This window comes from Aulostomus chinensis, chromosome 14 (assembly GCF_037954235.1).
Source record: "Aulostomus chinensis isolate RoL2024-O1b breed Wild chromosome 14, RoL_Achi_v1.0, whole genome shotgun sequence".
In the NCBI taxonomy this organism is placed as follows: Eukaryota; Metazoa; Chordata; class Actinopteri; order Syngnathiformes; family Aulostomidae; genus Aulostomus; species Aulostomus chinensis.
This window is the reverse complement of record NC_141333.1, coordinates 3,730,826-3,743,686: the sequence shown is the minus strand read 5'-3', so window position 1 is coordinate 3,743,686 and position 12,861 is coordinate 3,730,826. Positions and strand designations below refer to the sequence as shown.

Below are 12,861 nucleotides of genomic sequence, written 5' to 3'. Positions count from 1 at the left end.
GTGGCTTGGATTCCTGAGCTGTCCAGGCCCTGTGTGATGTTAGAGGAATGTTTTCAACTGCTATTCAAATGTCCAACTTTGATGATGTGTCATTTGGTCATTTTACAGAAAAGAGAAAGTTTTTAAAATTTAACACAGGGTCTTGAAGCCAAGCAGGCTCTAAGCTGCAGTTTGTTTCCTCCTGGTTACTGTGAAATTACACACATATTTAAAAAAAAAAAAAAAGTCAGGAAAGGAGAGAAAATGTTAATTAACAGTAACAGTAACAGTAGCCCATAAAGGGATGTAATGTGGGGAAAGTGTGGGGTCTTTCTGTGTGAGTCTCCATGTTCTCCCTGTTCCTGCTGGGCCCTCTCTGGTACTCCAGCTTCCTCCACAGTCCAAAGACATCAAGAGGGGACCAGGTTAATCCAGACTCTAAATTGACCGTAGGCGTGGCTGGGAGAGCCACTGGTTGTCTGTCTCTATGTGTTGGCCCTGCCATGGACTGGTGACCTGTCCAGGGTGAACCCCGCCTCACACCTGAAGGCTGCTGGGATAGGCTCCACCCCCCGCGAGCCTTAACAGGATGAAATGGATGAATGGATGGAAAAGGCCAGTCGGTTGTAGTGACATCTAGTGGATAAACTGGAGATTGCAGCCTCTCACCCAAGGTATCCCCCTTACAAAATGCATGGGTCACTCATGAGTGATACACAGTTTCTCAATGCGGTATTTTGTTTGTGGTTGTTTTTTTGTTGTTGTCACAACATAAAGTTTTAAGACATAACCAGCAACAACAGAAGAAATAATAATAAAAAAAACTTTAGTTTTTCCCACAGGGGAATTTCATCCTACTCACAATCAATGTGCACGCCGAGTCTGACGTGTGGTGGAATCGTACAGACGAGATTCCTTGGTTTTTCAGAGATTGTGTGTGTTTGATTCGTGCCGTGCTTGTTGGGTGGGGGCTTGTTGGGGGGGGGGTGCATGTGGATGCAATTCACTGTGACAGCTGGTATCCTAATTAGCCTATAATTAAAATTCAGAAAAGAGGAACGTCACCCTCGGCTTCTGACCAGTTTAGGAACCCTTTGGTGTGAAACAAATGTGTTGTACCCGAGTCCTTCAATGAGCGGCTCAATAAAACCTGTTGCACTCTTGACGAAATCCTGGCGCCATCATTGCCTCACGAGACAACCCAGTCCGTGCAGCCTGTCAGCCCCCCTCCTACACGTGCGTATGTGACGCCACTGGGTTACGTTCCGGTGACGTTTTAAAACGACTTCCGGTAATCACGTAAGGTAGGCTGTCAAGCATACAATAACGTGTAACTTGCGTAACGGAGGGGGAAAACCACGCGAACGCTGTCAGGCAGGGCTGCTGTGCGACGACACAACCGCATGTTTTATCGAGGCCGGCTTCTTGAGTGTTTTGGGGTCGTTTGTCTCTTTTTCTCGATGTTTTCTCGAGCAGGACGTCTTCCTCGAGCGGCGTGGACCGGCTGCCGAAGGTCATTATCGCAAGTTCGACTCGTCCAATACGTCACCTGACGCCAGTCTGCGCTTCGTGATTAAATTGTGAGAGTTACGGAGAATATGTGGAGGAAAAAAAAACACCGCGGGGCACGATGCTTGCTGTACGAATGTCCAAGAGGCTGGGCGCCGGGCTGCGGTTCAACAAAATCACTCTCACACACACACATACACACACGTTTCATCCATTCAAAAGTCATTAGCTTCACGAACAGCACACGTGGTGTGTAATTTAACCAGCTCGAACCATTAAATTGGCTAATTCATTTGCAAAACATTACTTTCGATTTTTCCTGTAACAGTCAACCGCCCTAGCCTGCTGATGCGCTGGGTGTCACGGTGGCAGAACTGTTGGAAACATTCAGATTTATCTAAAAAGACTGGTGGGACGTGTTCCAGATGTACGCCGAATACATCTCCTCATTCAAATGTGACATGAAGCACGTAAAGGAACGCTTCACGAACAAGCATTCGTTCCGACAGGACCGTAGTTTGTTGACATTGCCAGATTCTTAATGGAGTTCGGCAAGTTTCCTGTCCACTTGTAATTTAAACGCATCACCAGTGCTAGTGACAGACACATTTACCCTTAATCCTGGATTACCTTGCAAGTAAACCGCATTGCATTGGCAGACTGTAAAACACTCACAATCGTGGCTAGGAAAGCAGGGCCATGGCCAGAACAGAGCTCCTCTGCATAGATTTGATTTTAATGCTAACTATGAGTTTCTCTTGCGCCTTATCTGACAGTATCTTCCCATTTCTAAGGTCATTGGAAGAAACTGCATGTGTTTCATTGTGATCTGAGTTTTCTGTCATTCTCGGTGGTGTATTTTTTAACGTTCAGCCGTGTGTTGAGTCCACTGCTCCAAATCTGTTAACATGTCTGTTTCAGGATGGGAAACCTGACGTCCTCCACTGCTGGGAGTCTGTCCAGCACGGCCTGTGTCAAGTATGTACACGTAAGTACAGTAGATGCTGGTGTTGCTGCTAGTATACTACAATTTTGTAGTCCCAGTACTACTTAACCGGAAACAGTGACTGTGATACGAGATAACCACCCTGTGTTCAGTCACATGTCGTAGTACTTTCCTTCTTCTCACACTCGGGACGCCTCTTCCGGTTGTGTATTTCTCACTTGCCTCTCCTCCGTATGTGCCTGACTCCCCGTGAGGCGTCACGTTTGGTGAGAACACTAAGATGGAGCTGGGATTTGCTTCCTTGCCTGCTACAAGCAGCTCCAGGAAAGAAAGCTCCAGGGAGGTCACGTGGCCTCCATCACACATTATTCTCTCAGGTCATATCAGATTTCCTGTGTGACCTAATGTTCTTTTGTGAATATTGATTTAAAATGAACACGCTTTTTGATCTCTAGCATTAAATATAGGTGCGGTTGTCATTATTCTATATGTCAGCTGCCACAGTTTATCTGCAGTGGCCAAAAAGAAAAGTAATTGAAGTGCAGCATGAGGTGTCGCGGGCTCATTAATAACCCTGGAAGCCTTGTGTCTATTTCTGTCTTCTACTTCTGCTGTTATTTTTGCCTGAACTTCCAGGAGGTGGTGTCCCAGAACTGCGTCGTGATATTTTCCAAGACCACCTGTCCTTACTGCAAAATGGCCAAAAACGTGTTCAACGAAATTGGTGCGACGTACAAAGTGATTGAACTGGACGAGCACAATGATGGAAGGAGGCTGCAAGAGGCCTTAGCTCAGCTGACGGGTGCCAGAACGGTAAGAGCCCCCGGTCACGTCTCGTCCGGGGATTGGAATTTTAAGCAACTCCAAAGCCTGTTATTTCAGCTTCTATTAAAACAAGAATGAAACATGAACAGCCGACAGCTTGTGTGTTTTGGCCGTTCATTTAAGTTAAATCTAGTTTGACTTGAAATGTGCTTTTGTTTGGGGCTGCAGCCAAGAATTACGTCTTTATCTGACTTCAAATAGTTTGTTTCAAGATGAAGACCAGAGCAGTTTTCCTCTTTCAAATTTAAATGGAAATAAGACGTTGACAGGAAGGATAAAAGAGTTTCCCACAGAATTAGATTCTGTTTGTGGCGGCAGCTGATTTGGGAGGGGGGTGGGGGGTCTTTTTACAAAGTCAACTCAAAGAGCAAGGGAGTGCTCGTCACAGCTCCATGCTCACATTCGTGCCCAAGGAGCTGGAGAAGAAATGCACCTTTGCAAGAAAGGTTCCACTGGGTGTTGTCACAGAGCAGAGGTCCTCCCTGCTGGGGGGGGTTCCCACCTGCTGACACTGCTCTGCACGCTGGTTTTACATTCATGCACCTGTGTTTGATGTGCACTTGGGTTTTTTTTTCTGAAGAAATGAGGTCGATACCAGGCTTTGCTTTTCTTCTGATGTGTTTTTGTTTGGTTTTTTTTCATAATCATAGCACAAAATATCCTGGGGGTCTCGAAATATTAGTGGACAGCCCTTGCAGGGAAGAAAAAGAAACTGCATCTCATCAGCAATTGAAGCACATGGCTGATAAACATGAATGAGTACATATCATCCATCCAGCCATTGCTATTCATGGTGCTTAGCTAACTAGCAGTCTGGTCTGTGGGTCTCAGCTCCCTAATGCAGCGCAGAGGAGGGAAAGGTTTCCATCTTGCTGTCTGGCTCTGCAAATCAGCGGACCTCCCAGATCCTGCATGCTCCTGTCGGACCCCTTTTAAGATAGAACTTGATTAAAGACTTCGCTGACTCCCGACTTGATCTTTGCTAAAGTTGTGACTTGTGTGTTCAGGTGCCGAGAGTCTTCGTTAATGGGAACTGCATCGGTGGCGGCTCGGATACCAAGCAGCTCCATCAGCAGGGCAAGTTGGTTCCCCTGATCGAACAGTGCGCCCCCTGCTGCGCGGCCGCCAGCTCGGAGGGCTCGGGCAGCGGCCAGGCGGCTAAATGACTAACCGTTCTTGTAGTTTTATTCAATCCCGTGTTTATTAAGTGTTTGGTGGATCTTGTGTTTCAAGTGGTACATAACTTGAGCACAACCATGTTATTTAATTATCAAAGTGCTTTGGATACTTGATGCTAGGATGCAGTCATTTCCATCCAGGGATGTACAGGAGTATTGTTATTATTATTATTATTATTATTTTTATTATTATTAAAGCTGCCATCTTTTAAACAAAACTTGTGAATACTGCTTTTCATACTTCTTGTTTTGCATGGCTGTTATATGGAACATTACATGAATTGTAAAAAAGTAACACAATCCATCTAAACATCCAGGGTCTCACTCCAGCTGTCACCGGGTCATGACGAGTTGTCCAATACATTTTATGAATATTTTCTGGGAATTGAAGGAATTTAAATTGTTTCTGATGAATGAAGACTGCAGCTTTTGGTATGATGGGCACATTTCACCGTGCTCAATATTCCTTTATTATCTTTTAACAAACTTTCGTTAGTTGCATCGACTGTGTGTGGAAATATGCAGACATTTTGTATTTTTTTTTTTTTTTATTTATTTTACACGTGCCTGAGATTTGAACAGTAGTTTTTTCTCTCATGGTCTCTTCAAGGCAAGAAGTTTTGGTTTACCAAAACGTATGAAAATGAACAATTTATGCAAATAACTGATGTACCAACAGATAATAGGATGTGTATTTGAAGTCGTAACCACTCCGGTTTCTCAATGCACTGAATGTATATTTATATCAATAAATATGAATGAAAGTCTACTGTCGCCTTCTTACGTCCATTCGTGTGTCTGTACCGAGGAGCGCCTCATTTATCTCCCCTCTCATCTCAGTAAGGTGGGTGTTTGTTATCAGTAGAGAAATTGTAACTGTAGTATCACAATATGTGCTCTACACTACAATGAGCCTATGAAAAGGGAGATAGATGGGGATATATCTTAAAAACATTTAACCTCTACTGGCTAGAATTTAAAATTTTGCCAAATTGTCGTAGATGTCCCGTCTGTGGTCGCCGTGGAATAAAACGAGTGCACCCAAACTAGCCACATTGCCCCGCATCACTCGGGTGCAGTAATTAGCTTGACTACCGCCTACACTGCTAAGCTAAGGGGTTAGCATCTTGTTTATGTGCACACTAGACTGGAAAACCAGAATTTTGAAGAATGGCTGGCAGCGCAGGAGAGTGGTGTCTGATGGAGAGCGATCCCGGGGTCTTCACAGAGCTGATAAAAGGTTTCGGTGAGTGACTTGTCGCTGACGCTAGCTGTCAGCAGCCCATTCAATCAATGCGACGTGGCTAGCTGTGCGACAGCGTCTGCTAGCCAGCTGCGCTTGAGCTAATTGTAACTTGCAAATTTGCCGTGCATGATCTCCATCTGCAGCGAGGGCGATATGAATGCTACCCACAGACAATACGGTCGCAGCGGCTGTGCAAACCGTGTTTTCAGCTAAGAGGACATGGGGTATAATTGAGCAGCCCAGGCTAACTTACACAGGCAGGCTAACTAGCTAGCATTACTCAGCGTTCAAAACAACGGCGGGTGAAAACAAAACGTTACCCATGAGCGGTGACAGTTGAAGATTGTTGCTCTGTTATCAAGTAATTAAGAGACGATTATCATCGTTATCAAGTGTGAGTTTGTGTCAGTTATGTTAAAATTATAGCTCAACAAATGTGGAATAATTGAACTGTTTACTGCCGCTCTTGTCATTGTCAGGCTGCAAAGGTGCCCAGGTTGAGGAGATATGGAGCATGGAGCCAGAGAACTTCGACAACTTGAAGTATGTTTCTTCATGCATCCTCATTATCCTGGGTGCTCCAGCTAACTAGAGCTGTTCTAAGTCGTCTGTTGTGTTCTAGACCTGTCCATGGCTTGATTTTCTTGTTCAAGTGGCAACCTGGTGAAGAGCCAGCAGGATCGATTGTCCAGGATTCCAGACTTGACCACATCTTCTTTGCAAAACAGGTTTGTTAAGTTTTGTCACGAAGCAAATGAAAATTTGACAGTTTTTTTTTAGTATTATCAACACATTAATTGCACCTGTAAAATATTCCAGGGACTAAAATGCATGCGCGTAGAATTTCCTGGTGACGTATAAATACAAGTTAAAGGTTATGATGGTGAAAATGATGGTCACAAGTCTAATCACTAAGCTCAGCATCCCTATTCTAGAGTTTTAGTTTGATGATGTTGCCATGCATCTTCATTGATTTGACCTGTGACATAAATTGTGACCACAGCAATCTGTCATGCTGCATCTCCTCTGTAATGGAAGGATTATTGTTTACATCATTATGCTTCATAAGAACATTGCTAGTAACATGTTATTGTCTGATTCAAAACTTAATTTTGTAACATTTAATCTGACTTGCAGAAACTTTATGAAGCTAAACCTTTGTTGTGTGGTGTGATCTGGTCTTTGACTTTGCAATGCCTGTATTTTATTTGCATATAAATTAACACTATGCATCAATTAACCAGTCTTTTATTATCCTTTTTAATGTGGGCGTATTTTATCTGTGTTTTCAGGTCATTAACAACGCTTGTGCCACCCAGGCGATAGTCAGTGTTCTGCTCAACTGCTCCCATCCTGACATGTTGCTTGGCGACACGCTGACAGAGTTCCGAGAGTTTTCACAGAGTTTTGACGCTGCTGTAAGTTAATGAGCATTCTCAGTAACTGTCACTGGGGTTTGGTGTGAAGGAGCGTCTCAAGCGAAATTACTGCACGATAATCACAGGGAACTATTTGACAATACTTCAAATGTTTGACAGCTTCTTCTACACGTTTCTCCTGTCCACAAACAGTCACTCATAGCAAACTCTATATCGAGTATTTGAATATTCAAAGTCATGAGCGGCTCTAGTTTGGTATTAAGTAGTGATTCAGCACTGCTCTCTAAATACTGCACTCCCAGACACCCTTCGAAAAGACAAGCGCTCCCTTTTCTGATCCTCAAGTGATGTTAAAAGTGATCCAGACTCATCGAGGCACAGACCAAAACTCTGATTTATTACTTTAAACCAATCAAAGCAGCTGTAAAACAGAGGTTTTGCATTTATAGTTTTGTTCAGTCTATGATGTTAAATTCATCCCTTTTAGTTTGGGAAATTGGATTTGGTGAAGTTGCCTCTACAAAATTCAAGGTTAAATGTGGCTTTTGCTTAGTTGTTCTCATCTGTTAAAGAGCCCAAAGACGTAATTACGAAGGACTAAACGGTCTGGATATTCACAGGCTCATTCAGGAGCAAGAAATTAGTCATTAATTCTCATTAATGGCTCAAATGTTCCCCAACTTGAAACACTAATTGGATACACAGCTTGTGACCGGAAAATGGAATGTAGAATTTGTGCTGCACAGCCCTTCGTAACGCCACGGCTGCATCATTTCAGAAACGCTCTGCACTATAATCCTGCATCTTTTGCTCCCCTCAGATGAAAGGTTTGGCTCTTAGCAATTCTGAAGTGATCCGACAAGTTCACAACGGCTTTGCCAGGTAAGCTCCTGCTCGTATCATCACTGGAAAGGCTCTGTGTGATTGGCTTCGTGTTATTATTAGCTCCACATTTTAACTTGGCCCAGTAGTTGCTAATGCAGCACTTTTGCTTTTGTCAAGCCAGTGATATAAGCTGGTTCATGTGTTGGTCAGCCTAAATGGCGTGAATGGAAGTGTAATCAACATGGCTGCCTACCATTTGTGGGGATATATTTGTTGAGAAGTGTTTGATTCCAGAGCAAGTTTCCTCACTTAAGAATGGTCAGAACCAAGAAAATAAATCATAGATATGTTTGTGTGATGCATGATCATACATTCTTACTTTGCAGACAGCAAATGTTTGAATTTGATGCCAAGTCGTCTGCGAAGGATGAAGATGCCTTCCACTTTGTGAGCTATGTTCCTGTAAATGGTAGACTATATGAGTTGGATGGACTTCGAGAGGGACCGATTGACCTGGGTAAGCACAGAAGTGCTATTGGTTACTATTCTTTTATGAACTCAAACATTTGTTTGGTGTAAGACTCTGCTGTGCACTGCTGAATTTTGTCTTTGCTGCAGCCAGTTCCCCTAGAACCGTCCGTGTTCTAAGGCATGGTGTGTGCATGCACTGACGGCAAACGTCCGAGTCGCTGTCGATGCGATGTTCGAAATGATATGAAACTCAGCTGCTGTTTTGTTTTGTTTTTTTTCCATTTTCTTCATTTTCATTCCAACTTTTGAACCCAGTATACTGAAAAAAAATGGTGTGTGTGTGTGTGTGTGTGTGTGTGTATAATATATTTCACAACAAAAGATAAACGTTGGCTTTGGCCTCCTGTGAATCTTATTTGCCAGTGGTAATCAACCAGGTAAATATCAGCTGATAGGCTGGTGCATCTCCTGGTTTAATTTGTGTATAACTGCAGTTTTATTTCCTCCTGTATGTGTTTTTTCCCCAGGTGCCTGCAACCAGGATGACTGGATCAGTGCAGTTCGCCCAGTCATTGAAAAGAGAATACAGAAGTAAATATCTGAGAGCACAAATTAGAATTAAGAACTGCATCATCATTTCTACACGTCATTCAGCCCGTTAAGTGAAAGCTGTGTCATTGCATAATCAATATTCAACACTTATATTGAACAGTTCACATTCAGTCGTGATTTATTCTCATCGTGTTTTGTTGTTCTGTCTACTGAAGAGCATTTTTGTCTACTGTGACGCTGTCTGTTCTCCTGACTGAAGCGATATGGATTCCCTCCTCAGGTACAGCGAAGGAGAGATTCGATTCAACCTAATGGCCATTGTGTCTGACAGAAAGATGATATACGAGAGGAAAATTGCAGAGCTCCAGACCCAGCTTACTGAGGTGAGAGCCAGCAAAACGCTGAATGAAGGCATGAAATAGAATAATTTATTCTGTAGCTCTCCGTCCTCTGTCAAATGCTTTACTTAGCTTTCCTTCTCTGTTCAGACAGCTGGCACAAGTGGCACAAATCAGATTTTTCTTCTACCTCATGTGACTCTGAACCGTTTTGTTCCGTAACAATGTGGACATCATAAATCTCATGGAACCTGATCTTTTTGTTTGGGATTTTGGCCGCTTCCATGCACGGTCGTAAATAACACAATCCTGTTTGAGTCCCACAGACAGGTGCATTTCAGGTGGTACAGATGGACCATCAGTATAAAGCTTAGGAAATGTTCAAAAATCTTCACAATGTACACATGAGGAAATATAGACGTGCAGAGCGACCCTGGTATACACAGATGTGCAGGAAGCGTTACGTCCGCCGTAACAGCGAGGTTCTTAGCTGCCCCACTGCTCCGTCCCGCAGCACCAAGACAGTTCTGAGACGATGCTGTCACGTAAAACGTCTGGGACAAACAAATCACTGTGAAAAAATAGAGAAGCGTTGTCCACAATAATGACCGACTTTATAGAGTTATCACTGTGTTCACATTACAATCTGAGGAGGGGCCTGAGGTACCTGACGCCCCGTAAATGTTTGGATACCGTCCAGACGCTGGACTTCAGTAATGTTGTAACTGTGCCGGAAGTGTGAACGCAGGGACGCCAACTCATATTGTCTTCTGTTTCCAGGACGAACCAATGGACACAGATCAGAGCAGCACATTTCTTAGCTCCATTCAGTCGGAGATCGCCAAGTACCAGCTGCTCATTGAAGAGGAAAACCAGAAACTTAAAAGATATAAGGTTTGTCTCAGCACACCATCAGTGATAGGATAGAAATCACGCGTTTGACATTTGTGTGCATTCAGATTTGGGACGTTGGCACATCAGCTACCTTGAAGAGTAGAATAAAGGTTCCTTGTGTCAAAAAAATACTATGGAATCTCCATGATGTTGGTGTTAATGCAGTGGAGGTTTCGGACACATCAGCTCAGGTTTCTTGTCTTTCCGTCACCTGCTGGACTTTTGTGCCTTCCTTCAGATTGAAAACATTCGACGAAAGCACAACTACCTTCCTTTCATCATGGAGCTGTTGAAGACGCTGGCAGAGTACCAGCAGTTAATACCTCTGGTGGAGAAGGTGATCTCTCTCGCTCTCTCACTCTAACTGAAAGAAGCAAATTCAGCTTTCATTGCTGTCAAAGGAAAGTGCTAAAAGATATTGGTCAGTGCTGAAAAGTTTGCAAAGAAAAAGGAATAATTTAAGATGCCAGAGCAGTGCAATGAGCTTCAGTCTCCACTAGAGGGAAGACTTGGAGTGCTAGAGCACATCTCTGATTTTTTGTGGGGTTTTTTTTGTTTGTTCTTATGACCTGCACTCATCAAAAATGTTTGCATCATGTGCTCCCAGATGCAATAGTTGGTTAGAAATAGAAAAGATTCTGTTGTGATTCAAACACTAGTGCACTAATGGAAATCTCTCTGGGGTTTTTTTGTTGTTGTTTTGTTTTCTCCATCAGGCGAAGGAGAAACAGAGCGCCAAAAAAGCCCAAGAGGCCAAGTGATCAACAACACCCACTTCAGAGAGCAGCCTCTAACTACACACCCAGAAGCCTACAGTCACGATTTCATCAGTGAGCCACGTACAAATACTGTACATCATCTGTCACATTCATATTATTGACCACGGAGGTTCTGCTGCATTTCCTCACTGTGGTTTCTGTGAAGCATCCAGACATAAGAACTGCATTGCAGGTGTAGCAGAGAGACTGACCAGCAACGTACTCTGTGTGTCCATCAGACCTAATGCATGATTGAAGGAAAGATGTGCTCCAAATATGTCTTATTTTCATAATAAAATGTTTAGATGTTTGTGAATCTGTTTTCATGTGTGATGTGACCAGTGAACCCAGTGCTCTCCTTCAACTTCCAAAACAACACGGTGGTCAGTTGTTGACTTTTGTGACTGTGTTCATATTTTTCTTTGAAAATGTGAGTCTAAAATGCTTGTGCTCAGTCAGATGTAACGGTGGATCTTTGCTGCCACCTGCTGATGAAGATGGGGAACGAGGAGTGGATTTCTGAAGCAGAAACCATCTCCTCATCTTGTCTGGGGTACAATGCCAGTACTCCAGGTGTTGATGGGCTCAGACAAATGTATTGAAGTAGAAGTTCCCAAATATATGGATATTCAAGTGAAGTACCAATACCTCAACATCTTGTTCTTAGGCACAGAACTTGAGTAAAAAGTGTACTTTCATCTGTTAGTGTGCTATCAAGCATGAGGTTTTAAATATATTTGCCGTCACTGCTCTTATGTTTGCCTCCAGGAGTAGAGCAGGAGGACTGTGGTTTGCTGAGGTTATTGAGGGTTTATCTTCATGGGGGAAATCACCTTCTGCTCTCCTACTTTCCACTCAATAAAGGTGAATACCTGCAGGTTGAATACTAACCAGTAGCCATGCCTGTGAGCTCCAGACTGCTTACCCGCATGTTCCTCATGAACCCTGAGGATTCCAGTTGCACAGGACTGAAAAGTTATTTCCTCTTTCCTAATGGAGCAAATGTAGGATGACAAGTCATTTTCCTGTGGGGATCAATGATGTTTTTTAGACGCTGCATCAGTTTTTTGTTGGAAGTGGTTGGAGGCATGTTACTATTAATACTTGGCCATAAAGCATACCCTGTTCCTTCATCACTCTTCTGTTAAAAAAAATGGAAGTCATCCTTCCAAGACCTCCTGAATTTGGACTTTTTTTTTATTCTGGCTGTACGTTGTGTACTCGTGCATAAAACCATCAGTGTTGCTGCTTATTGTCTCGGTGAAAACGATCCCAGACAGTGGTTGTGGAAAAAAAAAAAGTAAAGGTTCATAAATTGGGAGGAATATGACCTTGAGAGAAAACTGGGAGTCAACAGTAACAATTGGGACTCTGTTGGAAATTACAGTATAAAAGCTAAATTTGGAGAGACGCAGGGTCACGCCAGCAAGCTAGAGTGGATGTCGGCTAAATCCTACACACTCATCCTTTAGAAGCTATCATGAGATTTTATGTTTTAGGGCTTTTTACCTGATAGCACGCTCAGACAAGCTGGTGCGTCTTTGCAGGAGTAGACTGTTCCCACAGCGGTATGTTGCTGTTTTTGACACTTCTGGGATTTGTCCTGCAAATCTTACAGCAAGACTTTGCCGACTTACAGATTGTACTTGAACACTGTGTGCATCCATGGGCCTGCCTGGTGACGTGTCGACCAAAGCGGAGTGCAGCTCTGTTCTATTTTTGGCTCTCTGTGTTTACATACACACCTTAAGTGCTTGAATTCACTGGTCCGCTGCCAAGATCCCTCAGGGAAGAAATGAAAACCTACAGGTTTTACAACAAGTCCTGAGATGGAACACTGTGTCTGCTTTTTTTTTTTTCTATAAACCATGATGCTCAACGCACGGATGAGCAAATCAAAAGTGTTCTCGGTCTCAATGTCTAGCGAGTTTCTGCAGGGCATTTGTGAATACGTTGACAGC

The 12,861-nt window shown here is 43.3% G+C and overlaps 2 protein-coding genes across 5 annotated transcripts; both read left to right on the top strand.

The window, feature by feature from the left end:
* Positions 1-1,160: 1,160 nt before the first annotated feature.
* Positions 1,161-5,206, top strand: glrx2 (glutaredoxin 2). 3 transcript variants are annotated; one of them, XM_086224470.1, is made up of 4 exons: positions 1,161-1,283; positions 2,410-2,476; positions 3,071-3,247; positions 4,267-5,206. In XM_086224470.1, the coding sequence occupies exons 2-4, from the start codon at positions 2,411-2,413 to the stop codon at positions 4,423-4,425; spliced, it is 402 nt and encodes a 133-aa protein (XP_086080596.1). In that variant the 5' UTR covers positions 1,161-1,283; position 2,410; the 3' UTR covers positions 4,426-5,206. The 3 variants fall into 3 exon arrangements, with proteins under 3 accessions (XP_086080596.1, XP_086080595.1, XP_086080597.1); XM_086224469.1 differs by lacking the exon at positions 1,161-1,283 and adding an exon at positions 1,291-1,492; XM_086224471.1 differs by lacking the exon at positions 1,161-1,283 and adding an exon at positions 1,498-1,559.
* Positions 5,207-5,490: 284 nt separating this feature from the next.
* Positions 5,491-11,950, top strand: uchl5 (ubiquitin carboxyl-terminal hydrolase L5). Of its 2 annotated transcripts, none has more exons than XM_086224467.1 (11): positions 5,491-5,683; positions 6,163-6,226; positions 6,306-6,411; positions 6,976-7,101; positions 7,883-7,944; positions 8,274-8,404; positions 8,886-8,949; positions 9,191-9,293; positions 10,029-10,142; positions 10,381-10,479; positions 10,859-11,950. In XM_086224467.1, exons 1-11 carry the CDS (start codon positions 5,608-5,610, stop codon positions 10,901-10,903), a joined length of 990 nt encoding a protein of 329 aa, XP_086080593.1. In that variant the 5' UTR covers positions 5,491-5,607; the 3' UTR covers positions 10,904-11,950. The 2 variants fall into 2 exon arrangements, with proteins under 2 accessions (XP_086080593.1, XP_086080594.1); XM_086224468.1 differs by lacking the exon at positions 5,491-5,683 and adding an exon at positions 5,837-6,077 and having other exon boundaries at positions 10,859-11,949.
* Positions 11,951-12,861: the final 911 nt, after the last annotated feature.